The sequence below is a fragment of the Mustela nigripes genome, chromosome 16 (genome assembly GCF_022355385.1).
Source record: "Mustela nigripes isolate SB6536 chromosome 16, MUSNIG.SB6536, whole genome shotgun sequence".
Taxonomy (NCBI): Eukaryota; Metazoa; Chordata; class Mammalia; order Carnivora; family Mustelidae; genus Mustela; species Mustela nigripes.
The window spans coordinates 22,637,836-22,663,013 of record NC_081572.1 but is presented as its reverse complement, the minus strand read 5'-3'; the positions used below and the strand labels follow the sequence as shown (position 1 = coordinate 22,663,013).

At 57.7% G+C, this 25,178-nt stretch overlaps 1 protein-coding gene across 21 annotated transcripts in view; it reads right to left on the bottom strand.

Annotated features, from left to right (window-relative positions):
- Positions 1–25,178, bottom strand: part of SRCIN1 (SRC kinase signaling inhibitor 1) — a 65,890-nt gene that overhangs the window by 7,663 nt on the left and 33,049 nt on the right. For 7 of the 21 annotated variants that reach the window (XM_059380361.1, XM_059380364.1, XM_059380366.1 and 4 more), the window contains 17 exons: positions 23,755–23,778; positions 19,919–20,114; positions 19,135–19,333; positions 18,660–18,753; positions 17,251–18,149; positions 16,091–16,183; positions 15,796–15,839; positions 15,290–15,477; positions 13,975–14,150; positions 8,811–8,941; positions 8,503–8,650; positions 7,920–8,166; positions 7,240–7,474; positions 5,253–5,407; positions 4,844–4,996; positions 4,145–4,267; positions 897–1,832 (listed from right to left, as the gene is read on the bottom strand). In XM_059380361.1, coding sequence (XP_059236344.1) covers positions 912–1,832; positions 4,145–4,267; positions 4,844–4,996; positions 5,253–5,407; positions 7,240–7,474; positions 7,920–8,166; positions 8,503–8,650; positions 8,811–8,941; positions 13,975–14,150; positions 15,290–15,477; positions 15,796–15,839; positions 16,091–16,183; positions 17,251–18,149; positions 18,660–18,753; positions 19,135–19,333; positions 19,919–20,114; positions 23,755–23,778 — 4,026 coding nt within the window. In that variant the 3' untranslated portion in view covers positions 897–911. Of the gene's footprint in view, positions 1–194; positions 342–896; positions 1,833–2,855; positions 4,268–4,843; positions 4,997–5,252; positions 5,408–7,239; positions 7,475–7,919; positions 8,167–8,502; positions 8,651–8,810; positions 8,942–13,974; positions 14,151–15,289; positions 15,478–15,795; positions 15,840–16,090; positions 16,184–17,250; positions 18,150–18,659; positions 18,754–19,134; positions 19,334–19,918; positions 20,115–23,754; positions 23,816–25,178 lie in introns of those variants that run through there. The other 14 variants (XM_059380356.1, XM_059380362.1, XM_059380368.1 and 11 more) reach the window with 10 other exon arrangements.

Genomic DNA, 25,178 nt, shown 5'->3' with positions numbered 1-25,178 from the left:
AAAAGTGGCTCAGGGGACCAGTGGGGCCGTCCCGGGAGGAAGGAGGTCTCTGGGCGGCTGGCATGGGGGTGGCCACAGGAGTGCCAACAAGGAGACGCCCGGCACGCAGCCCACACAGCCCGAGCACACGTTCCCGCAGAGGAAGGGGAGGGTCCAGGAGGAGCCAAGCCCCGCCCCCACGGGGCCACGCCTACCTGCTGCTGAGCCTGGATCCTCATGTACTCTGCCCTCTGCTTGCCGTGCTTGCCCTTGTCCGGGCTGCCCGCCTGGCCCTGCACTGCTTTCAGCCGAGAGGCCCCCGGAGTCACCACCTTCATGGGCGGCACGCTGCCACCACCGCTCTGCAGGAAAAGGAACAGGGTGGGGGTTGGACGTGGGATCACACAAAAATTCTAGGCCCTGGGTTGGGGTATCTGGGGCTTGAACCGCCTGGGTGGGTCCTTTGAGACCTGGAGACCCTCAGACCTCCCTGCCTCCATATCCTTGCCCAGGACGCAGGTCCACTCCCCAAGGCCAGGGTTCAGGCCTCCCTGCAGAAGAGGGGGCAGGGGCTCCCCAGCCATGTTCCCAGCAGCTCCCCAGCCAGAGCTTGGGTTTCCTTGAGCCGCCCAGGGCAGCAGGCACCCTCCTGAGGGAGCCACTTCTGAAGTGAGAGTCACTGCCATCACCCCTCCTCCTGGCAAGGGACCCTTTTCTGGGTGTCCAAGAGCAAGCCTGAGATTTGCAGGGGGGATCTCTGTGATGGCAGACGGAGTGGGACCCATACCTTCCTCTGAAAGGGAGGGTGTGGGGGGAAGTCTCCCTAGAGATGGACAAGTCCAGCTCCTCTGAACCATCCCAGGTACCACCCTACCCAGGACGACGCTGGGGGTTCAGAGGCGCAGACAGAGAAACCACAGAGGCACAGAGAGTCAGACAGGAGAGGGGGAAGGGAACGCGGGGATGGAAAAGGAGGAGAGAACTTTATTTGTTGGTTTATAGATACAGAGCAGAGGGGAGAGGACCTGGTCCCTGCCAGGGTTGCTTGGGCTGATCCCTGGGTAGGCCGGCTTCCCAGCCTCCCGGGGGCTCTGCCTGCAAACCCCACCCGGCGCAGGGCTCCCAGGAGGCTGGCGGGAACTGAGAAAAGGCCAGTGGGAGGAGGAGGCTGGCGTGATGCTCCTGCAGCCCCCCACTCCCTCCAGCTCTGAGGACCAAGAGATCAGAGCATGAAGGCAGGAGGAGAGGCTAAGGGAGGAGGCAGCCACCTGGGGACCGGGTGGCAGGGATCGGGCGCTGCTGGGGGGCCCCACGGCGAGGGCAGTGCCCATCTGGCTCAGGGCGGCTTCTAGCTCCCGGAGAGTCTCCTCCAGGCTGTCCATCCGCTGGGTGGGGGCGCCTCTCACTGTGCAGCCTAGACCTGCAGCAGGCTGGCCCCTGGGCTCCCCACTGCCGGCTTGGGCATCCTGTCTGGTGTCCTCAGGGGTCTTCTCAGGCTGGGTGTCAGCAATAGAGAGCTCCTGAGTCCCGTCAAGGGCTGGTCCCCAAGGGCAGGGGGCCTCAGCTCCTCCTTCCACTGGGCTGCAGCTCTCTATCCCCCATCTCTTCAGAGCTGTCCCTTCCTTCTCAGGTGCCAAGGGGCTCCTGGGCTGGGAAGCCTTGGCCACAACCTCTGGCAGGGCCCGGGCACCATCGCAGCCTCTCCCACTGCCAGCCAGGGTCCGGGGGCGCGGGGTGGGAGTTGTCCTGGGACCAACTTCCTCAGGCCTGGCCTCTGGTGGGGAAGGAGGGTTGGGGGTACACTCTGTCAAGATGATCCGGGGGACACAAAAGGCCCTGGGGCTTGGGGCAGCCTGCGGGGAGAAGAGAGATGAGGGAGAGTCTGATTCCTGCAGACCGAATGCCCTGAGCGGAGATGGGAAGTTAGACGCGGGTGAGCCCAGCCCCTTCCTGCACCGATGGAGAAACCGAGGCAGGGGAGGGCGGTGACTGAGTTTACTCAGCAAATCAGAGACAAAGCTGGGGCTAGAACTCAGGGCTCTTCCTACCCCCCACACCGGGCCCCCACTTTCTGGCAGAGACGCTGTTTTCCCCAGAAGCACAGACACCGGTCTGCCTCTCACTGCTTGTGTTAAACTCTGGGAGCAGGCCCACGGGCACTGCCAGGAGTGTGGCCACCTGTGCAAGGAGGTCACAATAGCATGGAGATGGTGGAGAATTCAGTGCGCTCACGTGTTCCTGGGCTTAGAACAGCGCCCCGCCCATTGTGAGCACGCGACCCATATTAGCTCTTTTTGTCAAATGGACCTGAGCAGTCTCTGGCCTCAGAGGCTGGGGCTGTTGTGCTCTTCTCAGGCCAGAGAGATCCAGGCCCCTCAGCCCCTACTTCTGGAGCTTTCCCAAGGACTTCACAGCCACAAGGGGCAGGGCTCATGTCCCTCGGCTGCACACACACTGTGCAAAGCTAGAGGACTGCTTCTGTGTGAGCAACCCCTGCTCCGGCTTTGGGGAGGTGGGGGGCCACTCACTACCCCCCAACTTGAGTGAATTCTGGTCTCATTCAGACCAGCAAAGCCCTGTGCCAGGCACCATCATATCTGTCTTCATCTTGAGTCCTTACTATAACCCACGACACGGCAAGCGCTCCTGTAGTCCCCACGTGACAGATGAGGAAATCAAGGGTGGGCGTCACGTGATTCTCCCAAGGTCACTTACCCACAACTAGCTAGTGACAGAGCTAGGATTTGAACCCAGGCAGTCTGACTCCAAGCCCTCTTTCCACTAAAAGAGCCATGAGGGGATATTGTGGGGGGGGGCAGCAGGACCTCCAGCCCCCCCCTCCCAAGGGTCCCCACCCAGCCCTGACACCTGCTTACCTGGATGGAGGTGGAGGGTGCAGACTGGGAAAGCAGAGAGGCGACCCACGCCTGCCCGGCTCCATGGCCCGATGGCATCTCAGGATGTAGAGGGTAAGCTGACCCGAAAGGCCGGCAGAGGGGCTCTGCCCACTGGACCCCCTCAAGACTGGCTGGCTCCCAAAGGCCAGACAGCGGCAGGGGCTCGGTGCAGTGGGCCAAATTGCCAAGGGCACGGCCAGTCCAGGGGGCACCCCTTGTGCACCGCTTATCCCCAGACGGCTCCTTGGACTGCTCTATGCCCATCCTTCGCCCAGCAGACGGTGTTGTCCACCTATCTGCTCCCCCAGCCAAGGAGTCAAAGCACCACAAGCCTCAAGCCAGACCAGAAATGAGGTGGCGGCCAGCACAGAGCTCATGGTGGGCTAAAGAGAACCAGCCAAGGTGGTGAGCACATGTATGGGGGAGGCTGCCCTCCTCAGAGCAGAGGCTCTCCTGCCCCAAACTGCCTGGGAAGAGGGAGAGATTTCCAGACCACCACCCCCAGATCCCCCTCCCTGAGTGCAGTCCCCTCAGGGTGCAGACAGCAGGTCCAACCCAACATTCCCAAGAAAAGATAAGGAGAAAATAAGTGCAGCAGGACAGCAGCAAGGACTGAAGTTAGAGAAAAGGAAGAACTTCCCAACACTGAAAGAAAGAACCAGCAGCCAAGGAAGGGCATGACTTTCTTCTACTCCAAGTTCCCTGACCACTGGGGCCATGGGAGAGAAGAGGGCTGTAAATGAGACTTTGGGGTGTCCTGGCCCCCAGCGCAAGGCATACATTCTAGTCTTAGAGCCCCACCAGGCCCTGGTGGTGGAGGAGGGCATTGGGGAGAGCAGGGACTAGACAAGGGCTCAGGACGAAGTCAGATTTTGAGTTGGACCTAAATCATGTAGCGAGCAGGATCCAAGCTCCAATTTTGGACCAAGACAAAACCTAGGCTCTGGGTCAGACGTAAACTCTGGCTGCAGCTTGGAACAAAATACCCAACTCAGAATGGAGCCTGTAAGAAAAATGCAGCCGGGGCAGGTGTGGGGGGAGGGTAGTTGCTGCCAAGTATCAGACTGCTAGAGCTGTGGAGGGGGCAGGGAAGTTCTGCATCTGTCCTTGGAGCTGGGGAGGGGTGAGTCCAGGCAGGGGAGGCTGTGGTGGTGGCGGGACTCAGGGAGGTGACTGGCGTGTTAGCAGGTTAGCGTGAGAGGTGAGGAGAGGAAGGTGTGGAGGCACAGGCAGAAGAGAGCCGTGAGAGGTGGGGGGCAGCCCGTTACCTTCCATGTGGGGCCCTGGGCTGAGCCCCCAGGGGGCCCCAGGTCCTGGGGTGCCAGCAAGGTGGGGATCGGCTGGCGGCGGGGCGTGGGGGGGAGGGAAGACACTGAACTTCTCTCAAACACCTGGGGAGCAGAAGGTGGGGGCAGGTTTGGAGAAGGCGGCACAGGGAGGACAGGGCTGCTGGCCTATGGCCCGCAGGGAGGGACCGCAGCCTTACTCCTTGGCCCCTCACCGTGCTCACTGGCCACTCTCCCCTCCATCTTGTCTCCTCCTCCGGAAGCCTAGGTGGTCAGGGTCTCCAGCCCCCTGGGGAGGGGGCTGAAAACTCTTGAGTATGGGTGACTTACAGCACGGGGCGGGGGGCTCAAAGTACTTGGGGATCAGGGTGTTAAAGCACTCTGTTCTCAGAACATTCAGGGATGGGTGTGCCAGAGCCTAGGAGGTCTCAGGGCTGTTGTGGGGGTCTCAGAGACTGCAATAAAAAAGCACTCAACCCTGCAGAGAGGGACTTTAGACCCCCTCCCCCCATTTTACAGTGGCAGAGAAATCGAGGCAAGGACAGGTTCCCCTACAGGCCAGCCCTCAGCAGGAGCCCAGGAGCCCAGTCACCCCCTCCCCCTCCCTCCCTGGGGTCAGCTTAGTGGAGAAAGGGACAGGCCTGACTGAGGACTGGGGGACCAGGCAAGCCCCTGACCCACCTCTAGCTCCGCGATGATGCGGTCCTCATCATCCTCATCTTTGATGGCAGAGGCTATGATGGGCGGCGTGGAGGCGGGGCGGGCCACCTCGGACACGGTTCGGCGCAGCTTCACCTGGGGCTTCTGCACCTCCAGCTCCTCAGACTCCGCCTTCTGCAAGACCCAGTCCTTCCCATCAAGGCAAGGCTCTGCCCCCCTCCAGCACCAGCTCACCTCCTAGGCCCCAATCAGGGCCAGACCACTTCCTGCCCCAGCTCCTCATCGGCCCTGCCAGGCGGCCCCCTTTCCAGGGCAAAGCCCAAGCCAGAGGCAGAGTCGCCCTTGGCCGCCAGCCCCCTTCTTTCCTTCCGTCCCAGAGGATCTTCACAGGTCACCGCGGGTATCCCACAGCTCCCGGTGAGGTTGGTACCTTGATGAAGGCTGAGTCCTTCTTGCTGGTGACCACCACCTCTCCCGTGCGGGTGGTGGTGAGGCCGTGGGAGGAAGGGAAGCTCCGGCGGGGCGGGGGCGGTGGGGGCGACTTGGAGGGCTTCTCCGTGCGGTACCGAGGCACTGTCAGCTCATCTGTGGGCAGCCAAGGAGCTGGGCATCAGGGGACCTTTAATCTTGGAGTCCGGGCACCCAGGGGGGGATCCCTGCTTCCTCCTCCAGGCAGGAGGGGAGGGGAAGGCTCAGGAAGAAGACACAGGCCCCTCCTCCTTCTCTCTCACCTCCCCACAGGCCGGGCACCCCTCTTAGTGTACTCAAAGTGCGGTCTACCGGGCCACGGATGAGCTGACCAGCAGCCCCAGCAGCACCCGAGAGCTTGTTAGAAATGCAGAAGCTCAGGCCTCCCCAAGCTGCAGAACCAGAATCCACATTCTGACGGATCTCTGGTGATTTCACGCACACATCCACGTTTGAGAAGCGTGCCCGAATACATCCCTTTCTCCCCTGCCTTTCAGCTGCGGCTCCGCACCTGTCTTCCTCTCTTCTCCAGCAAGAGATGGGGGGTTACACTTGTGACAGTCGGACACCACCCAACCAGGCTCTCCCTGCCCCTGTTTCCTTGGGGGGGTGCAGTTTCCAGGGCAACCTACAGAAAAGTCACTCAAACCCCACACTCCTCTGCCTTAGAGCCTCCATGGCTCCCCATGACCTCAAACCATGTCCATGCTCCTTGGCCCAATACCTTCCACGACTGCCAACCTTTCAGTCTCTGCTTGCTCCTTCCTGGCCGGAACCCCGTTCAGCAACATGGACTCACCCCTCCAGGCATTTGCACCCCCTTCCCTCTCCCTGAAATGCCTTCTCTCACTGGCCAGGGAAAGGCCTACTTGTTTTCAAGATGCCCAGGGGAAGTGCCGTGCAGTGGGAAGCCCTCCCTGCCCTCCCGGGTCATCCTGTAGGGCTATGCCCCACTCCTGCAGTTAGCACCGCCTCCTGTGTCTGGTTCACACGCTGAGCGGGGCCCGGGACAGATTCCTTGACTACACTGAGCCTTAAGTGTCCTCATCTGTGAAATGGGAATAATTACTGTAGCCGCCCCTGGGGCTGCAGCAGAAGTATCAGGATTATTATATAGAAAGCATCTGGGGGCGCCTGCGTGGCTCAGTGGGTTAAAGCCTCTGCCTTCAGCTCAGGTCATGATCTCAGGGTCCTGGGATCGAGCCCCACATCGGGCTCTCTGCTCGGCGGGGAGCTTGCTCCACCCCTCCTCTGCCTGCCTCTCCACCTGCTTGTGATGTCTGTCTGTCAAATAAATAAATAAATAAATTTTAAAAAAGAAAGAAAGCATCTGGGATGGTTCCTGTCACATAATACATGCTTGATAAGCAAAAATGCTAGTAGTGCACCCCTTCTAAATTTTAATCTCCTTGAAAACAGGCAGTGTCTTTTCTCTTTATCGCCAGCACCCAGCACCCAGTAGGTGCTTGACAAATACAGAGAACAGGAATACATAAATAAAGGAATGATGACTGTTATTTCTGGTCAGATTTCTGCCTCCCCTGTGTGCTTGCAGCTTGGGGTTGCGGGGTGCGGGGCACAAAATCCACGTCCACGAGGACCAGCACCACTCTGGTCTCTGGGCCGCTTGGGTCAGAGAACACGCTTGGTCACAACGTGCAGGCGGTGGCTCTAGGCCCGGACTCGCTCCTCCTCCCTGTGTGGGCCTCTCAGCCACAGTCAGGGTGGTTGGTGGGAAGATCCCCAGATGGAGTCCAGCTCCGCCCTGTCCTCTGGGTCTCCCTACAGCAGCTAAGGGTCAGAGGGCTGAGGTCCCAGCACCTCCCCTCTCTGGTCGTCTGACTCCAGAGATTCTCACACCTGGGTGCCTCCCCCAACAACCTGAGAGTTCCTGAAGATGGGGCTCCCCTCCCCTGGGCTCTTCACCAGTCCCCTACCCACCCCCATACCTGAGCCCCTCCTTCCACTGGGCTCCGTCCGAGGGGCTGCCTTTTGGCCGTGGGGGGCCTTGGGGGGCTTGTGGTCAGGGGTGGGGGCCAGGCCTGGGTGGGCCTTGCTCGCACAGTCCAGGTCAGGGATGGCCTTCAGCAGCTCTGCCTGGGTCTCCTCCAGCAGCCGGTTGATGTCCTTGGCGCTGTACTGGGTCAGAGCGGCCCGCTTCTCCTCCCAGTCCCGCTCGGCAGCCTGGAGAGGAGGAGCAGGAGTCAGCCCTGAAGCAGGGACTCCAGCCCCTTCCCCCAGCCACACATGCCAGGAAGGGAGAAGGAAGTCTGGTCCAGCCCCCAGGGGACCCTCAGACTTCTTGAGCATCCTATGCTTTCCCTGTCAGTCCGGAATGCCACCACCATTATATACTACTCTCTTGATAATACTTAGCCCTGTTTTGGAACATTCTATTCTGTTTCATTGACCACATAGTCTATTCTTAGACCTACACCACACTGCCTTGATTGTTATCATTTTATAAAATGTTCTTCTGTCTGGCAGAACTCATGCCATCATCAGTGTGTCTCTCAGACTTCCTCCTCCCCCAGGAAAGAGTACCCACTTGTTGGCACCTCCGTCTCGCGCGGCGGGAAGAATATGTGGGCCGAGCTCATGCACCCCACCCCGGTCCCGGCCCTCACACCTCAACAGACACGGCCTTGTCCACACTTCTCTTGCCAGCAGCATCCAGGCCTTTGGTGGGGTTGCCCCCCTTGGGCGTAGGAGGGGCTCCCTCGGCTGGCCCACTCAGCTCGTGGAGGTTCAGTGGAGGACTGGGGGGTGGCATTTCGAAGTCCAAGCTCTTGTTGAAGTCCGTCTCAGCAGTCACCTTCTTGGGAGACTGATTCAGGAGACTGTTGGGGGGTGGCCACACACCCTCGTCCACTTGCCTGGGGTAGGGAGAGTTGGGAGTCGCTGTGAGGCCCGTGGCTAGTGGCCCCATGCAAGGGAAGCCTGGCCTGGGGGAGGCAGGGTGTGAGGAGGGCCCTGGGATCTCACAGGCCTGATGGAGGGACCTGGGGAGGATTGAGCACATCCAGCATAAGAGAGAGCTGAGCCTACACCATGCCAGGGTCACAGGTCAGAGTGGAGGTACAGATCCATTGGTTATGTCAGTGACCTCTAGAGGAGTCAGGGTAAGGGGTTGGGCTGATCTAGCGAACTGTGCCCGGGTATGTGACCTCCAGGGAAATGGAAAGTCGGAGATAGGTCAGAAAGGGAAAGACCTGCGGATCTGGGCCAGCATGTCCGTGACCCCACGACAGCGCTTGAGGAGCCCATCCAGGCGCTGTGGCTCCTCCTTCAGGAACTTCACGGCCTCCACCTCCACACGCAGTACCACCCGCATCTTGCTCTGCAGGCCTGGGAAGTGAGCTGGGGGGGCCAGAAAGAGTGAGCTGGGGAGAGAGCAGCTCCAAGGACAGGGAGGAGGGGCCGCAGGGAGGGCAGGGCCTGGGAGTGGGGGTGGGGTGGCAGCAGGGACTCCTGCCTGGGACCACATGCCACACTCTCATGTCCTCGCCTCTGGGCTCACCCTTGAGCTCGGTCAGCGTCTCCCCGAGCTGCTTCAGCACCAGTGCCTTCTCCTCCAGCTCTGGGCCTGGCACCAGCCGGTGGTTGTGGGATACATCCCGCTGGATCTTCTCCACCGATTTCTCCAGGTCACTGCAACCAGAGAGAGACCCTCTGAGCCCCTCTGGCCCCAGCCCAGCACCCTGAAATTGACCAAATGGCAAGAAAGCAGGCCACAAGTCAGATCAAAATTCAAAGCCATCCACCAGGCTACATGCCTAAATGAAATCAGAAATGCCAAACCCCTAGGGGTGCCTGGGTGGCTCAGTGGGTTGGGCCTCTGCCTTCCACTGGGGTCATGATCTCAGGGTCCTGGGATCGAGCCCCGCATCGGGCTTTCTGCTCGGCAGGGAGCCTGCTTCTGCCTCTCTCTATCTCTCTGCCTGCCTCTCTGCCTACTTGTGATCTCTCTCTCTGTCAAATAAATAAAAAATAAATCTTAAAAAAAAAAGAAAAGAAATGCCAAACCCCAGAGATGAGACTTCAGATGAGTTCCCAAATAGGTGTCCTGGGTACACCTCCCATCCCTGCTTCCCTTACCCCCCACCCACCCCCAGCATCGTCCAAGTTCTGGTCTTTAGCAACATCAACCCAAATTTCTCTCCCAATAACTTGAATCCTCTGGTTCTCATTCTGCCAAGGAAGCAGCAGCGACCCTAGCGGCCTTTCTGAGAACTGCAGGCACCTGCACGTGCTGTGAGCTCTCCTCTTGAAGCGGGGCATAGCCGTGTCAGGCTACCTTTTCTCAAATATTCAGATACTCAGCTTCTTTCCTTGAGGACAAAACTGCTTTCAACTGTCAGAGGGTTTAGCTGAGCTTGTGCCATTTTAAACTCCACATCTTTCTAAAATGTAAGTCACACCAAGTCATTCCCCATTGTTGAACCCTACATGGATCCCCTCATCCTGAGGCTAAACTCCAAGCAAAGAAGGGCATGAGGGAAATAGGTGAAAAGTAGGCTCTCCAGTTAGACAGATCCAAATTCCAATATCAGCTCTGCCTCTCCCAGAAGAGAGATCTTGGACAATTTACATACTGTGTCCGGACTGCAACCTCCTTGTGCAAAAAATGGAAGTGGAAGAGTTATCACCACTAGGGGCCATTGTGAAGATTAAATGAGCTAATGCTGGGGCACCTGGGTGGCTCAGGTGGTTAAAAAGTTAAGCGTCTGCCTTTGGCTCAGGTCATGGTCCCAGGCATCAGGCTCCCTACTCAGCAGGGAGCCTGCTTCTCCCTCTCCTTCTGCCCCTGCTCATGCTCTCTCTCTCTCTCACACACACAAATAAATAAATAAAATCTTTAAAAATTAAATAAATGAGCCAATGAAGATGGGAAAAGGGTGGCAAAGGGCCAGTCCCTGGGGGCTTCTCTTAATTTTCCTCCAGCCACATCCCCTGTCCTCATCCAGCTTGCTTCTATTTAGAACCGTCCACAACTTCTCCAAGGTCCTTGTATGTGCTGCTCTCTCTGGGACTTTATAATGCCATTTCCTCTGCCTAGAACACTCCGTTCACACATTCACACTCACACACAGGCACACATACCTGCACATGTGTGACTAAGACCCACTCTTCCCTCCGGTCTCAATGGGAACTGCTCCCCCATTTCCTACACTTGAGGTTAGGGGTCTGCTTCCTGCCTCACAAACCCTCAGAGCTCTTGCAAGCTGGGCTGTGTAGCTCCTGGCAGGCAGGGACCGTGTCTTCTGGATTCGTCTCCAAGCGCCAGCCCCTGGCCTGGTGCCTGGAGCAGAGTAAATGTCTGGTAAATAATTCTGGAATGAATGGGTAAGTGAAAGAAGGAACTGCTGCCCAGGTAGGTCATCTCAGTTCTGTGATGGGAGTCACTGACATTTCTGACCCACATGCAAGACTTTACACACACCCTTGTCACATCCCATCTGCTGGAGTTCAGCTCAACAACCCAGGTGGGAACTTTTGAATCATAGTTCTACCACCCAACAGATTTGCTCCCCCTCAAAGCGCTGTGTCACTAGCAAATCTTATCAGCATGCCTATACATCTTCATCCAACTAGTGGATGAAAAGACAGACCACATTGGAGCAAGGACAAGATCCTGTGACTCAGCACTACCAGCTGAAGCACTCTCTTGTGCTGAGCGCTTACTGTATGCCAGGTGCCACGGGCAGCCCTCCACCTTCATTACCTTATTTAATCCTCACCAAAAATCCTGGGCATGGAAGCCATTATTACCTCCGGTTTACACACAGACAGGAGCTCAAACACCAGACTACATTTCCCAGCCTCCCTTGCGCTTAGAAAAGGCTACGGCTCAGGTCCAGCCAATGAGATGGGAGTTGAAGGGGGACATGCTGCCTCCAGGCTATCCCATAAAGGCTTCCCACAGAAGCTCCTCCATGCTCCTTTCCCCTTCCTATGGGGTGAAAGGCAATGACCCTGTGAATGATCTCGGAAGGCCCATATTGAAGATGGTCAAACCTCTGGGTCCCTGAAGGACTCCATGGAGGAGGGTCATTCCATTAATCCACCCAGTACTGGTCTATGAGAAAAAAAAGATGTGTCCATTACTTTTGAACCATTATAGAATTTGTTATAGCAGTTACCCTAACACAATTATCTTTTGTATTAAAAAAAAAAAAAAGACTCAGGGAGATGAAGTGGGTTGTTGAAGGTTATACAACTATTTTGTGGCAAAGCAGAATCTTACTCATGTTGACTTATGCCATTGGATCATGCCATCCCTGTCCCTGCTCCACCAGGCAGGAAAGAACCACTGATCTTCCCTGCTGTGTGTGTGGGACGGGCTGGCTCAGGGTGTGCCGGTTTTGTAAAATAGTCACTCCCTAACATCACTCTGTGGGGGAAGAGACCCTCATTTAAAGGAGGACTCAGGTAAGCTATCAGGAGGATACAACACTGCAACTCCCGGGCAGAAGTTGCGAGGTCCTCCTCCAGCTCAATTAGCACTTCGATTTTCTGATCATGAAACCTGCCAAAGTTTTGGGAGGGCTGATTTGGACAAGTTCTGCAAATGAGCCCCAGACTGGTCTAAGTTTAGACACCATTAGAAGAAAGTGGCTGGGCTTTCCCTGACCCAGGTTCAGTCCTGGAGGGGTGGAGAGCTCCGGGTCAGGACAGAGCCAGCTCTATAATTCCTGGGCCTCAATAAAAAATGAATTTTGCCCCTAGTTAAAAAGTTATTAAGAATTTCAAGATGACAACAGCAGAGGAGGGGGCCATGAGGAGTGTGGGGCCCTGTGTAGCTGTGCAGTTAGCGGGCCGACAAAGCCCATGCTGGCTTAGTCCAGGTTAGGCACCAGAGGCCAGAAGGTCTCAAGTCAGCAGAGGGTACCCCCTCAGGGTAATGTCTAGACAGAGCTCAAGTGCTTGGCTACAAAAACAGGTTAGAGAGCCACATTGAATGAAGCATGGAATTGGCCCTACCTTCCAGCAAGATGCCAGGGCAAGAAGAAGGAACGGTGCAAAGCAGAGTAAGCACAACCCTATAGGCGCTACAGCTAGAGTAAGGGTAAGGATGGGTCTTCTGGTCAACCTAGTGTCCAGGGATGCTATGGGAGCTGGCAGGGCCAGGGCTGATGCCACCTCAGGGCTGATGACCCTCCCCAAAAGGCAAGAACCCCCTTCAAAGTTCACGGAGAATCCTACCCGAAGCAATGGATTGGCCCCCAAGCTCTCTCAAGTGAGCAGCTTGAGCAAGGGGTTTGATAACAGGACAGAGGGTAGGGAGTCTATGTGCTCCCAGAGAACTGAGGCCCCCAAGAGGCAGAGGACCAGAGGCTCCAATGACAGAAGCTTAAATCTGTCCTTTTATCTCTTCTGCCTCTGTACTTTTATATTTTCTTTTATTTTCCTTTAATGTCTCAGTAAAGTTCCCTTTAAAAATCTCAACCCAGCTCCTCTGTGCCGAGTGAAAAGGATAGGCAAGGAGAGGACAGAAAAGTTGGGTAAATGGAATTCTCTGGGTGGGGTGGAGGGTGAGAGCTGCCAGTCTACTTGGAGATCTGACTGAGGTTGTCACTAAGCTTTCACACCTGAAATGATGGTATGGCTGCCACCAGCTTATTTCCAAATGAGATTGGCCCTTACTTCATCTCAGCCACAAGGGGTCATGGGAATCTCGAAGTACACAGGCTGTGTGGGCTCAAGACTGAGAAGTAGGGACCCTTCTCTAGGAGCCCCTTGCAAGCTGGGCTTCTCCGAGAAGCCTCTCCTGGCTCCCCAAGTCACTGGCCAGTAGAACCCAAGCAAGTTCTTTCCCTGGAAAGAACCGCAAAAATCTCAATACTGGGGACAGATAAGGGAGCTGAAATGCAGAGGAGGGCAAAAACTGCCCAGATCACATGATCTCTGGATGCTGGAGCTAGACCTCGGGTCCCTTTGTGCCCTGGGCCACCAAGAGGGAGGCCAGAGAAAGGAGCAGATCCCAGTGACTGACAAGAGAAGGCTGCTGTGGGGCGGGGGGAGCTCACTCAGTGGATGGACAGCAAAAGGCAGCTTCTCCCTTCCACAGTGCCAGACAATGGGATCTTGGCCAGACAGCCATTTGCTAAATTTGGATCAGAGGACTGTCTCCTGTTAACCCTTCCAAGTCTAAGCATTTGGGAGCTGGTGTTCTCCATTCCTCACTCTCTCTGAAAAAGCAAGAGCCTTGTTTCAGCAGCACCAGGACGGAAGGAAGGTTTCCCTTGGTAATGCCTGGTCTCAGAGATCAGGGAACTGGAGTGGTGGCAGTCGCGGCTACCCAAGGGTCACTCTGTACAGGTCATAGGGCAGAAGGAAAGCAGACAGAGGACAGGGTGGAATCCTGCAGCTGCCACATGAAAGTAAGGTTTCAGGTCAGGAAGAAGCCAGACTGTGGACCGTGAGGAAGCAAAAACATAGCAAAAGCAGGGCATCGAGCCAGAAAAAAAAAAAAAAAGAAAGAAAGAAAGAAAGCGAAGAAATCAGGAATTGTGCCAGATGGTCAAAGGTTTGTGGGTCACAGAGAAATCAAGCCACAGAGGAAAAGGAAATCAGGCTTCAGAGCAGACCTGTGATTCAGAAGGAAGGGAGCTGCGCCTCCCAGGGAAACCAGGTTGCCGCCCAGGCCGCACCCCCAGCCCTCCCCCCTCCCCAAGCCTCACTTGAGCTGCTGGGTAATGAGCTCCTCGTCGTTGAGATAGCGCAGCCGCTCCTCCTCCACCAGGGTGCGCTGCCGCTGCAGCGGGTCCTCCTGCCGCCGCGCTGCCTCCGACACGCGCATGCTCAGCTCCGCCTCCGTGCCCTTCAGCAGCGTGCGCAGCGACTCCAGGTTTTGTAGCTGCGGGACGCAGAGGGACCCATGGACAGGGGTGGGCGGGGATGGAGGTGCTCAGCAGGGGAAGAGCTGGGGGGAGGCGGGCAGAGGAGAGCCCGACGCTGGGCGGGCTCCACAGAAAAAGCGGCCGCTGCGCTGCGGCCGTGAGCAGCAGTGAAAGGGCGGGACGGGGGAAGCAGAGGCCCAGGGTTAAATTCTGGGGAAGAATAGAGGCAGGAGAGCGGCACGGGGACAGTGGAGGGAGAAGTGCTAGCTACACTGGGGCATGCAGAACGTGCGGCTGCGTGGCTGTGGCCGTGAGCAGCAGCGAAGGGCTGTGATGGAAAGGGGCGGAGGATAAGGTTGCGGGCTGGGGAAATACAGAGGCAGGAGAACCGGGTGGGCATGTTTGGGGGCAGGAGGTAGCCGTATGTAGGGCCGTGATGACCGTGCGGCTGCATGGCTGTGGCTTCATCAATGACTCGAGCTCTGGGATTTGATAGAGCTTCCGTGGCTGGCGCAAGATTAACTTAACGCTCGAACCCAGTTCTAAGGTCGAGTTGGGGCAATGACGGGGGTGGGTGAGATCTTATCCGCTGCCCAGATGGCAACTCTCTGCCCCCTCTCCAGCCTGTCTCTGCTCATTAGTCTCACCTGACGGGCCCCAAGGCCCACTCGAGGAGCGGGCACAGCGATGCCAGGCTCCTGACTGGTGGGACCATCTGCCAGGCGGGGCAGAGCGGGGAAGACTGTGCGGACTGGGGTAGGGGTAGCGGAGGGGATCTACGCGGAGGGCTTCCGCCCGAGAGGGGAGGGGAGAAAGAATGCTGGGCAGAAAGGAATTGGGATTGCCCTGAGGGAAACCGACAGGTGGAGGGGGCACAGTGGGGTGGACTGGGGCTCCAGGAGAACGTGATTATTCAGGGAAGGGGAAAGTGAGAGCAGTGAGGGGAACAAGGGCGAGCGGTGATTCAGCGAGCAAGCGGGAGCTCAAGGCAGGGTAATGGGAGAAAGGGTTCGCAGAGGGCCTTGGGAACCGCAAGGGATTCCGATGAGGGCGTAGGGGATGGGACGAGACTTGTGGGGAGGGGGTTCGGCACGAGTGGGTGGGGTCTATCGGGGAGGGGCTTGAAGGGATGGGGCACGGGGCAAGGCGCCAGTACCTGGAGCTTTCGCAATTGCTGAAGTTGGCTGCGCAGGTCACTGGTGCTGTTCTGCAGGCCACGCAAGTGCAGTTGCATCTGCAAACGGCTGATGGCCGTGGGCTGCCCCGCAGGAGTGCTGCCTGCTGAGGGCGGGGGAGCGCCGGACACTGGGGTGGCCCCGCTGCTCCGGCTGCCGGACCCGCAGGCTGCAGACAGGGACCACGAGGATGGGAGAAAGGCAACAAACCTTGAGCCTGCAAGGGGCCAGGACAAGGTCCCTCCCACCCGTGATCCTCACAGTAGCCAGAGAAGCACGTGGCTCTGACTCCCTGACCCAGCTCGTGGGTCAGCCCTTCTGTGGGGAGCAAAGCACCAGGGCAAAGCCATCTTGGGCTAAGGTCACTGCTCATTGATCCACTGAAGCCCAGGGATGTAGCTGATGGTTTAATTCCCACTTTGTGGATTAGGAATCTGAGGCTCAGAGAGGGCAAGTACCTGTGGGGGAGGGTCAAGGGGCCACTCACGTGCTGAGGGGGTGCCTGCTCCATTGGAGCCTTCAATCTTCTCGCTGTGGCACAGGGAAAAGATGGCCATCAGAGGGTCCAGGCTGACCCCAAACCGTCAAAGCTGAGTGAGACTTTAATGTAATCTCCTCCAGTCCCCTGATGTCAGGATGGAGTCCCAGAGAAGGCAAAGGGCTCACCCAGAGTCACACACTGAGACATTGGCAGAGCTGGGCTCAGCGCTGCTGCTGCCTACTTTCCCTTCCTCTTGCCCCAGCCATAAGCCCTGGCAATGGTGCTGAAAGAAGAACCTTACCTAGGGGTCTCAGGCTCCGAGCCTCGTAGTAGGGCACTCTGTACCAGGCCTGTGAGACTGGCAATCTGCTTCTCCATGGCCTCCATGCGCTCCCTGGGGAGGATGGTGGCTTTGAGCAACCCCTTCTCTGGGCTTGGGGTCCCTCTTGCCCAGCCCCTCATTCTTGAGATTGATAATCAGAGGAAATACTATTCCCTCCCCAGCCACCAGCACACAGACAATTCAAAGGGCCCCAATGCCAAAGGTTCAAGCCCACAGTCCCCCACCCAACATTGGTAAGGCCCCTTTTCCCTCTTGCCAGCCCCATCTCTCATTAATGGCTCTCTAATGGGCCCCACCGAGGCCTCTCTGTGCCTCTGCACATATTTTCCCCCTTCCTGGGCATGCCCTCCTCCCGACCTCTTCCTGAAGCCATTCCAGAGCCCCAGCAGCTTTAAAGAGTCCCTCCTCCCACACCACCTACACACCCTCCCAAGGGAAGTGCAAGTAATTTTTAGTGTGTCACCCCCACTAGACAAGGCAGGAACCAGGTTTGCCCAATTCAGCATCCACAGTGCCCAGTGCCCTGCCTGGCACACAGCCACAAGACAGCTGTGTGAATGTGAATTGCTTCTGCTCGTCTCTCAGCAGCACTGCCTGAGGACAGAAGGGATAGGTCAATGCTCTGGGTACCCTCTCCAGCCCTGCACCCTTAGGATGGAGCTGAATAATGCGTAAGGGTTCCCCAGCTTGGAGGCTACCTAAGGGAATGTGCCTCTCTCCCCGTCCCTATTTCTTAGCAGCACGCCCTCCCCAGTGGACTTCAGCTGACTGTGTGCTGGACAGCTCTCATGGCTGCAAACTGAGCAGGAAAAGTGCTATAAAGCTGGTTTAGCCTCAATTTTAGTTGGGGAAACTGAGGTTCAGGGAACAGATGCAAACCCAGGTTTCCAGAGACCTTATCTGGGGCCCTTTTATCTAACCCCCAGGTCTTGCAGAAGGAAGGAAAATGGCCTGTTCATCTCTCCAGTGCCTTCCCGGCCACATCCAAATTTTTCCAAGACTCCTCTGGGTCTACAAAGGACTCTGGGGCCTCACAGTCCAGGACACAATCCTGCCACAGATTGTTCTCTCCATCCCACCCCCCCCAAGAGCCCTGAGGCCTCCTGAGCATCCCTCACCTGGTCTCCGTGTCCTTGGCTGGCACCGGTGGCCCAAACCCAACCAGAGGGCGCTCCCCAGGCCCAGGGAAGAGCTCCGGAGGTGGAGCTCCGGCTGTCGAGGAGCCCCCGGTGCTGCGTGTCTTGCCTCCGGGGCTCTCTGCGAAGACCGATGAGGAGCCCGAGTCTTTGCGGAAAGACTGGCGCACTGGCGAGCCGCGGCTGGGCGGCCCGGAGTAGGGGCTGTGTGGAGGCTGGGGACCTCCGGGGGGTGCCGCCACATCGGCCAGCTTCTGTGGTGACGAGGGCGGCAGGCGGAAGCCATAGCCGTCTCCGTAGAGCGGACCACCGCCCGCCGCCTTGTACAGCGAGTCTTCCAGGTCGGACTGCAGCGCGGCCGCCGAATAGGTGCTGAGCGAGCGCACCGAGCCGCGCTTGTAGAGTCCGCTGGCCCCCGGGTAGGCGAACGGGTCGCCGGCGGCCGCGGCCAGGCTCAGACGGCCCTCGTGGAGCAACCCGTAGGGGTCGGCATAGAGGCCCTCGCCCTTCACCAGCACCATGCCGCCTGCCTTGCCTGCCAGGTCCTCGTCCGGCTTCACATCGCGCCGCTCCAGGATGGCGCTGGGGCTGGGGCTGACGCCCTGGGCGGCTGGGGCACCCCCCAGCCGCTCGGCCGCATGGTGAACCGGACTGCCAGCGTAGGAGGGCGGGCGCCCCCCGGCGTAGGAGAGGCGCGAGCGTGACGGCGAGCCCGACTGCAGCCCGGAGGGGAGCCCGGACGGGAGCCCGGACGGGAGTCCCGAGGGCAGCCCGGATGGCAGGCCCGGGGGTGGAGAGCTGGACGCTAGGTGCGGCGCCGGCGACAGGTTGTTGAGACGCCGTGTGGGCGATGACTCCCGTGAAGCATACACCATCTCTCTCTATGCAAAAGACAGTCCCAGAACCCCACGGGGCTGGTCACAAAGGGGATCCCTTGCACCTTGCTTTTGGAGACAACATCTTTCCCCCTGACGCTTAGGAAGTTCCTTCTGTTCTCTGCTCTCCTTTGTTCCTGCTGTATTTGGGCCCCCTTCCCATCAGGGCTCCCAGCATGGAGGAAGAAGTGGCAGATGGAGAGGAACTAGAGGAGCAACCTGCGGCCCACCCTCTGGTGAGGGTTGGGGAAGCAAGAAGGGAAACACTGGTTCCTGAGAGAGGCCCCTACAATACCTAGAGGCCTCTTGGAAAAATCCTGAATGGAGAGGAGGGGGCATGGCTGATGAGGGGAAGGACCCTCATATCCACAATTAGTGGAAGCCACCCTCTGTCTCAGCCTCTATGTTCCCTTCTCCAAAAACTGGCCCTGGTCCCTATTGACAAGTAACTAGAGTCTGTACTCCTGGACCCCATCTGCCCAACTTCCCCAGTGCCCTGAGGTTCCCCAGCCATACCCGGAGGTCCCCGTTGGTAAGGTGTGAGCCAGGGAAAGCGGCGTAAAGAGGCTCCTTCCTATAGATCTTGATAATACTTCGGTCCTGGATGTCCCTGGGGGGGAGATGCAATGGGTCACCATCCCTCAGCCCCGCGATAAAGAGAGGTATCTACTACAGGAAGAGGGTTGGCAAGAGGGGCCAAGAACCCCAACCTCTTCCTAACTTCTTGCTCAGTGCCTCGGACTGCTTGCCACCAACACACGCTCCACAGCCTCACCCCGTCCACGTCCTCTGCCTCGTGCGCCCTTGGCATGTTAGCTTAAGCCAAAAATGAGCCAGCATGGGTAGATGATTTCGAGGGGAGGTAGTGGGATGGCGGAGGAGGAAGGAGAGGAGAAGGGCTGAGGCTGGGGAGGGAGAGACCCACGGAGTTGAGCGCCCCCCTAGAGGAGGAGCCTGGGGAAGCCCACCCCTCCCCCGGGGCCACGCCCACCGGACGTCCTCCAGCTCGTAGAAGACGTTGCGAGCCTCGTCTTTGATGAGGATGGCGGTGTTGGGCGACTTGAGCATGCCCATGGTGAGCTTCTGCGGGAACATGTGCGCGATGAGCGCGTGCAGCGTGTCCAGGCTGCTGACCTCGTGCGTGATGTGCACGCGCCGAGTCTCCTCCCCGAACTGCAGGAACAGCACCCCTGCGAAGGACATGCCACCTTCGCTGTCAGAGCCGCCGCCGCCGCCGCCACCGCCACCGCCGCCACCACGCCGGCTGGGAGAGCGAGGGGGGCCTTCGGGAGCCGCGCTGCTCCTGCAGAGGCAGGGTCTCAGGCCCGACGCGGGCCCAGAGTGCAGGTGCACCCACGCACTCCTCATGGTGCCGTCCCCGCAAGGCTCCTCCTCAACCCCAGGCAGGTGGGAGCCTGGCCGAGGGAATGGAACTGGGAGCAGAAGCAGGTACGGCAGAAAGGAGGGAGCCCTTGCTTAGAAGGATGAAGGAAAGGGGGGGCTGCTGAAAGGGGTGAGGGAGAGAAGAGGCTGGGAGAGAAAAGGACAGGGCAGAGGCTGCTGAGGGAGGGAAGGGGTGGGAGAGAAGCTGAGGAGGGAGAGGCCCCAAGGGGAGGAGACTGCCGAGGGGCAGGGAGGTGGGAATGCAGCGCAGGGAGCCAGGGGGTTTGGTTAAGGAGAGCTGGAGTAGTGAATGGGGTGAAGAGAGTTCTAGGGTGAGCAGAGCATGGGGAGGAGCCAGTGGCTGGGAAGGGGGTGGGCGGGGCTAGCGGTACCTGGCGAGCGCAGCTTGGTCTGGCTGGCGGAGCGGGAGAGGGGCAGGCTCTGTCGGAAGCGGTTCATCCTACTGAAGCCCAGGGGCAGCTCCGCCTCCGACATGGTCTCCAGCGACTCAGCCGAGGCGTATGACAGCTTGGCTGCCTGGTCTGCCAGCCCGGGCTGGGCTCCCTGAGTGTGGCGCGAGCTGCGGGTCTGCAGGGGCAGGGGTCAAACATGAGCCCCTTTGCTCTGCCAGTTCCCCCATCCAGGCCCAGGAAGCCCCTGCCAGCCAGTGACACACACAAGGGTCTCCTGCATTCCAGACTCGCTGTGTGGCTACAGGAGAGTTCCCCAACCCCGTAGGGCCTTGGCCTCCCTGGGACACCCAGCAGGTAATGAGTGGGCAAAGGGCTCAGGCAACCTGGGAAGTCAGACAAGAAACCATCTGAGCGGGAGCCAGGGCACGCCTGCTATTTTAAGCTTCCAGAGAACAACAACAACACAAATTTGTCACTGAGGTGAGCAGCAGAATCGTTGAGCAAATTGGGGCATTAGTTCCAGACATTAATTAAGCGGCGGGTGTGTGAGCGGCGAATTTATCCTTCGTGGAGTTCAGAGGGTTGGGTGGGGGCAGGAAGCAGGGCCCAGGGAGGAAGCAAAGAGAACTAGGGGCCCCAGGATCCCAGCTCTGGGAGGTATGGGCCTCAGAGAGGAGCACTGTGTCCTTGACTTAGGGTGCCTGGGAGAATCATCCCAAAGCAGTTTCAAACAGATTCTGCCTACTACATGCAATGCACATGCTAAGCCTGATACGATCCACATGAACACAGAGCATATGTGCCTGACCTCAGCCCCTCCCTGCAAGGCACATGCTGCCACCCAGCCAACCATCCTGGCTTGTCTTCTAGAAAGGCCTCCCCCCGGTACCCAGCATGGCAGCCCCTTCAGGTGGCCCTGAAGCTACAGTTGAGGGTGGTATCCAGCTGGAGCTAGAGAAGGGTATCACCCAGTGACTGTCTCCTGCCCCAGGGACACCCTGGTCGCTCTCTCCTTGAGGGAGAGGTGGCCATGATTTTGGTTACACTTTATGAACTACTTTTGGCTGAAGACCGGGGCTGTCACCCAGGGCCATGGTTCCTGCCATTCTGCCCCAGCCCCTTCCCTCCATCCCAGGTACTCTCAGCAACTCTTTTATTCAAGGGAGAAGATAATAAGTCAGATCTGTGTTATGGACATTCCATGTTATGTACGACAGATACATGTATGGATTGTATATACATATGTTATCAAGAAAAAAAAATCCTGTTGCCCAGCCATACTTTTCTATAAAATAAGTTGTCTGTTTTTAACAACAAATCACTCAAAACTATTAACCTTGGTTAAGTCGGGGTTGAAACAGCGTTTTCTCTTTTATACATTTCTCTGCTGGGTGAATTTTGCACAATCAGAATATATCACTTTTATAGTTAAAAAAAAAATAAAAAGTATCTCTATAAAGGAGTCATTTGTTCTCCTCTGCTCCCTCGTTCCCCAAATCCTGATTAGCCCCTAATTAATCTCCATCTTCATACTAACTCAATTTAATGATCCAATTGGGTTAGCACTCTGGAAAAGAGAGAGCGTCTTCTGCTGATGGGCAATGTGCCCAGCTGTCCCCAGTGTGGTCTCAAAGGCTTGGGGATGCAGAAGGTCAGGTTTGGAGACCTCGGGGGAAGTCCAGTGTCAAGTACAATGCTTTGACCAGTGAGGGGGTTTGGGTCTGGGGAGGAAGAAGACAGCGTAGGAACGAGGCCCACATAGGGGTGCCTGTGCCCAGACATTGGACCCTGCAGCTCAGCTCTAGGCTGATCACCAGTGCCAGCCTCTGTCACCTTCAGCCCTGGAGCAGTGTGGGGAACCAGGTCTGGTGTGGTGGTCAATGAGGTTGCCAGGCAACCAGAAGGCCAGCGGTTGCCAGGCTGATGTGGATGAAGAGCTACAGAATTCTGGCAGAATGAGGCAGCTAGCCAGGAGCGAAGATGGTGGCCACAGTGCCAGGGGACACAAGTGAGGTGCCAGGAAGAAGATGGAACAGGGACCAGAAGGGTGTGGGGGCAGGGGGCCTCGGGGCTGCTGACTGCAGAGAAGGTAAGACCCTGTCCAGGCCACCCCGGGGAGAAGAGACGCCCACATTCCCTGTCCCCTGCTTGTTCCACTCTCCATCCTGGCTCTCTGCGCAGCTTGCCATTCTCACAGCCTTTGTAGAAAACCCTCTTGAGAAGAGAGAAAGCCCATTAGCACTTCTCTTCAGTCCTGGGCTGAGTCAACAGGGCAGAGAAAAGTGAGACACCTAGGACCTCTGTCTACGAGCGAGATGGCAAAAGAATAAAACAGTAATTCAAGCATAGCTCTCCAAAGCTAGGAAGGAGCTGCTGGGGAGGCAGGGCGCACCTGGCATGGGAGGAATTCCAGCAAGGAGCCTATGACTCCCGCCAGAGATCAGGCAGAGGAAACCTTGAGTGGGAACAGTCAGGCGAGGATCTGAGGTCCCCAAAGGCTGTCCGTAGAATGGGACAGAATCACTTAGGAGCTTTTGAAAAACATTCTTTTCAGGGCTCCATATTCACTGAATCCAAATCTCTGGGGATTGGGGCTTGGGGTTCAAGATTTCTGACAATTTCCCAAGGTGATTCTGATTTGGGAATCAAGTCAGTGTCGGTGGAGGAGGCTGAAGTCTGAAGGAGGCTGTGGGGTAAGGCTCGCCATGAGCCTGGCGCTGTGTTTAGGACGCGCAGTATCTCATCTCTTCTATGTTTACAACAACTCTGTGAGGCAGACATTGTTGTTCCATTTTACAGAGGAGAAACTGAGGCCCAGGGGATCTTGCCATTTACCCCAGATCCCCCAGTGAGTTAGCAGCAGATTTGGAATTAGGCTCTCAGGCCCATGCACTGAGCTGTTACATCCTATTGCTTCCTCCAAAAATGTTGTGTGCCTGACATCCTGAGTCTATGATTCCATAATTTCTCTGCAAGGACTTCTCTCTGGGTGCATGCTCACAGATAAGATGCTTGGAGCAGGATGAGACCTCAGGAGCTGGGGATGGATGCCTCCCACCCCCATCACAAAGCCTGGGAGTTGGAGGGCCGGAGACTCTGGGACACAAGCGGGAGCCTAATTTGGTTCTGTTCTGGTCCTGGGTGCCAGAGACAGCGGAGGAGGTACTTGAGGGTGCTCGCCCAGGACTCAGCTGGATGCCCTTGGATGGGGCAGAGAGCTCTCCAGCTGTGGATTGTCCAAACTGTCCTGGGAAGGCAGGCAAGCGCTCATCCCTGAGCTTATCCCCCCACTTGGGCAGAGGGTTTGGAGTTCAGGGCTGTGAGTCTCTTGCCTGGCACTGACTAGCTCCCCGCAGTGCCAAGTAGGAAAGGGATGAGGGGCCGAGCAGAGTCATAAGACCTCCCTGGAAGATGAAGGCTGAGTCGAGAGAAGAGGCCCTCAACCAGATCATGGGGATCAGGTCCCTGTCTCAGAGTCAGCAGCCTCTCGGCATTGTGGGGGGTGTAATTGTCAAGCAGCCTCCCTTATTCCCAAACGCACCCCCCTCCCCCGCAGTGTGGGAAAGCCTCACTAAGTACTCCCAGCCCAGATCCCCAGCAGGGATGGCCCGAACTCCCACTCTGGATCCCACGAACCCCTGGCAGGCGAGCTCAGACTCTCTCAAAGCAGCAGCCACAGCCTGCAGCCCCAAAGCCCACCGCCCCCACCGGAAGGTCCCGTGCAGACGCACACCCCTGGGCAAAGCGTGTGCAGGGAGGGCCCAGGGCAGGAGAGCACATGCACTTGTCACGGAAGCAGAGGCACACGCACTGACCTTGAAACTCCAGTAGTTTGGCTGCTGATGGAAATAAGAGAAGACATGGTTATGCGGGGAGCTGTGCGGGGAGAGCAGGGGCGAAGGTGGGTTAGAGACCCTCTGAGTGCAGCCCTGGGACCAGGGCCCTCTGCCCTCCCAGGAACAGGAAAGAAGCAGTGCCTGGTACACCCCGTTCTCTACCGAGTCCCGGGCCAGCCCTGGGCAGGCTCCAGACTTGCTGGCAGGGACAAGGGAGAGCCCTTCCAGATGTTCACAAGCCATGCATCCTAGTCACGTAACTTGGAGAATCACAGGTAGGAAAGGTGCCGAAAACCATGACATAGGGAACTCAGGAGACACCGGCAGAGATGAACTGGAGCTGTGGGGTCAGAGAAGAGGCATCTGGTGGTGATGGGCAGGGGAAACTTCCTGGAAGAGGTGACATTTGAGCTGGGTCCTGAAAAATGAGCTGCTGGAGATTGGGAGGAAAGGCATGTAGAGCAGAGAGATGGTATGGGCAAATGCCCTGGGGCAGGTGGGTAGAGAGTGTGTTGAGGGAATAGTCACTGGTCCAATCTGGCTAGGGTACAGGGTCTGGGAAAGTAGCAGAGTGGGCCACAAAGAGGGGCTGGGGGCAGCTGGGTGGGCTGCGCTGGACAGGCAGAAAACATCTGAGTGAAGCACAGTGGGGTCAGATCTGGAGTCCAGGGGGTGCTGGTACGGCAGGGAGTGGAAGAGGGAGGCTGGCGGCCAAGGCCAGGGCAGGAGGTCTTTGTAACGCAATGGCCCAGCATTACAGACAGGTACCAGGGGACAGGTACCAGTCACTTCACAATGTTGGGCAATGAATGGGGAGCCAGCATAAGCAAGAGGAGTTGTAGGGACTAGAAGTGTGGGCAATGTCCTAGAGCCAGCTAGAGAGAGAGGAAGACTTCTTGTTGTCCTAGAGTAGGGGACGTCAGGTGCCTCCTTGTTCACCATAACCTAGGGTTACCCTGTCTTCCCTAAAGACCAGAAGGCCCTTGCAGATGGCTAAGGACAAGGAAGGGAGCCCAGAGGCTGGGCTGGTTCTTGGCAAAGCTGTAGGCACCCTGCTGACTGGTGCCAGTCTCAGCAGGAAGACAGAGGCCGCAGATGGCCTGGCACTGGGGTGCCTGGCACAAGCAGACAGAATGCCCAGGCTTCAGAGCCACTGGCAGAGAAGAGGGACCCTGAGGGTCCCTGACAGGGGAAGGACATCACAGAGGGGTGTCCTGGGCCACCTGAACGCTTTTGGGGCAGAGAGGAGTTGGACAGGGGTGGAGTCGAGGGGCCCTGCTGGGATGGAGGGTTTACCTGAGTTAGACTTGTAGGCTGGGGGTAATGCCAGGCTTGGGCTGGGGTGGAGAGGTTCACTTACCAGCGCCATCCCCATCTGAGTCTCAATTCCCACCTCTCCCCCA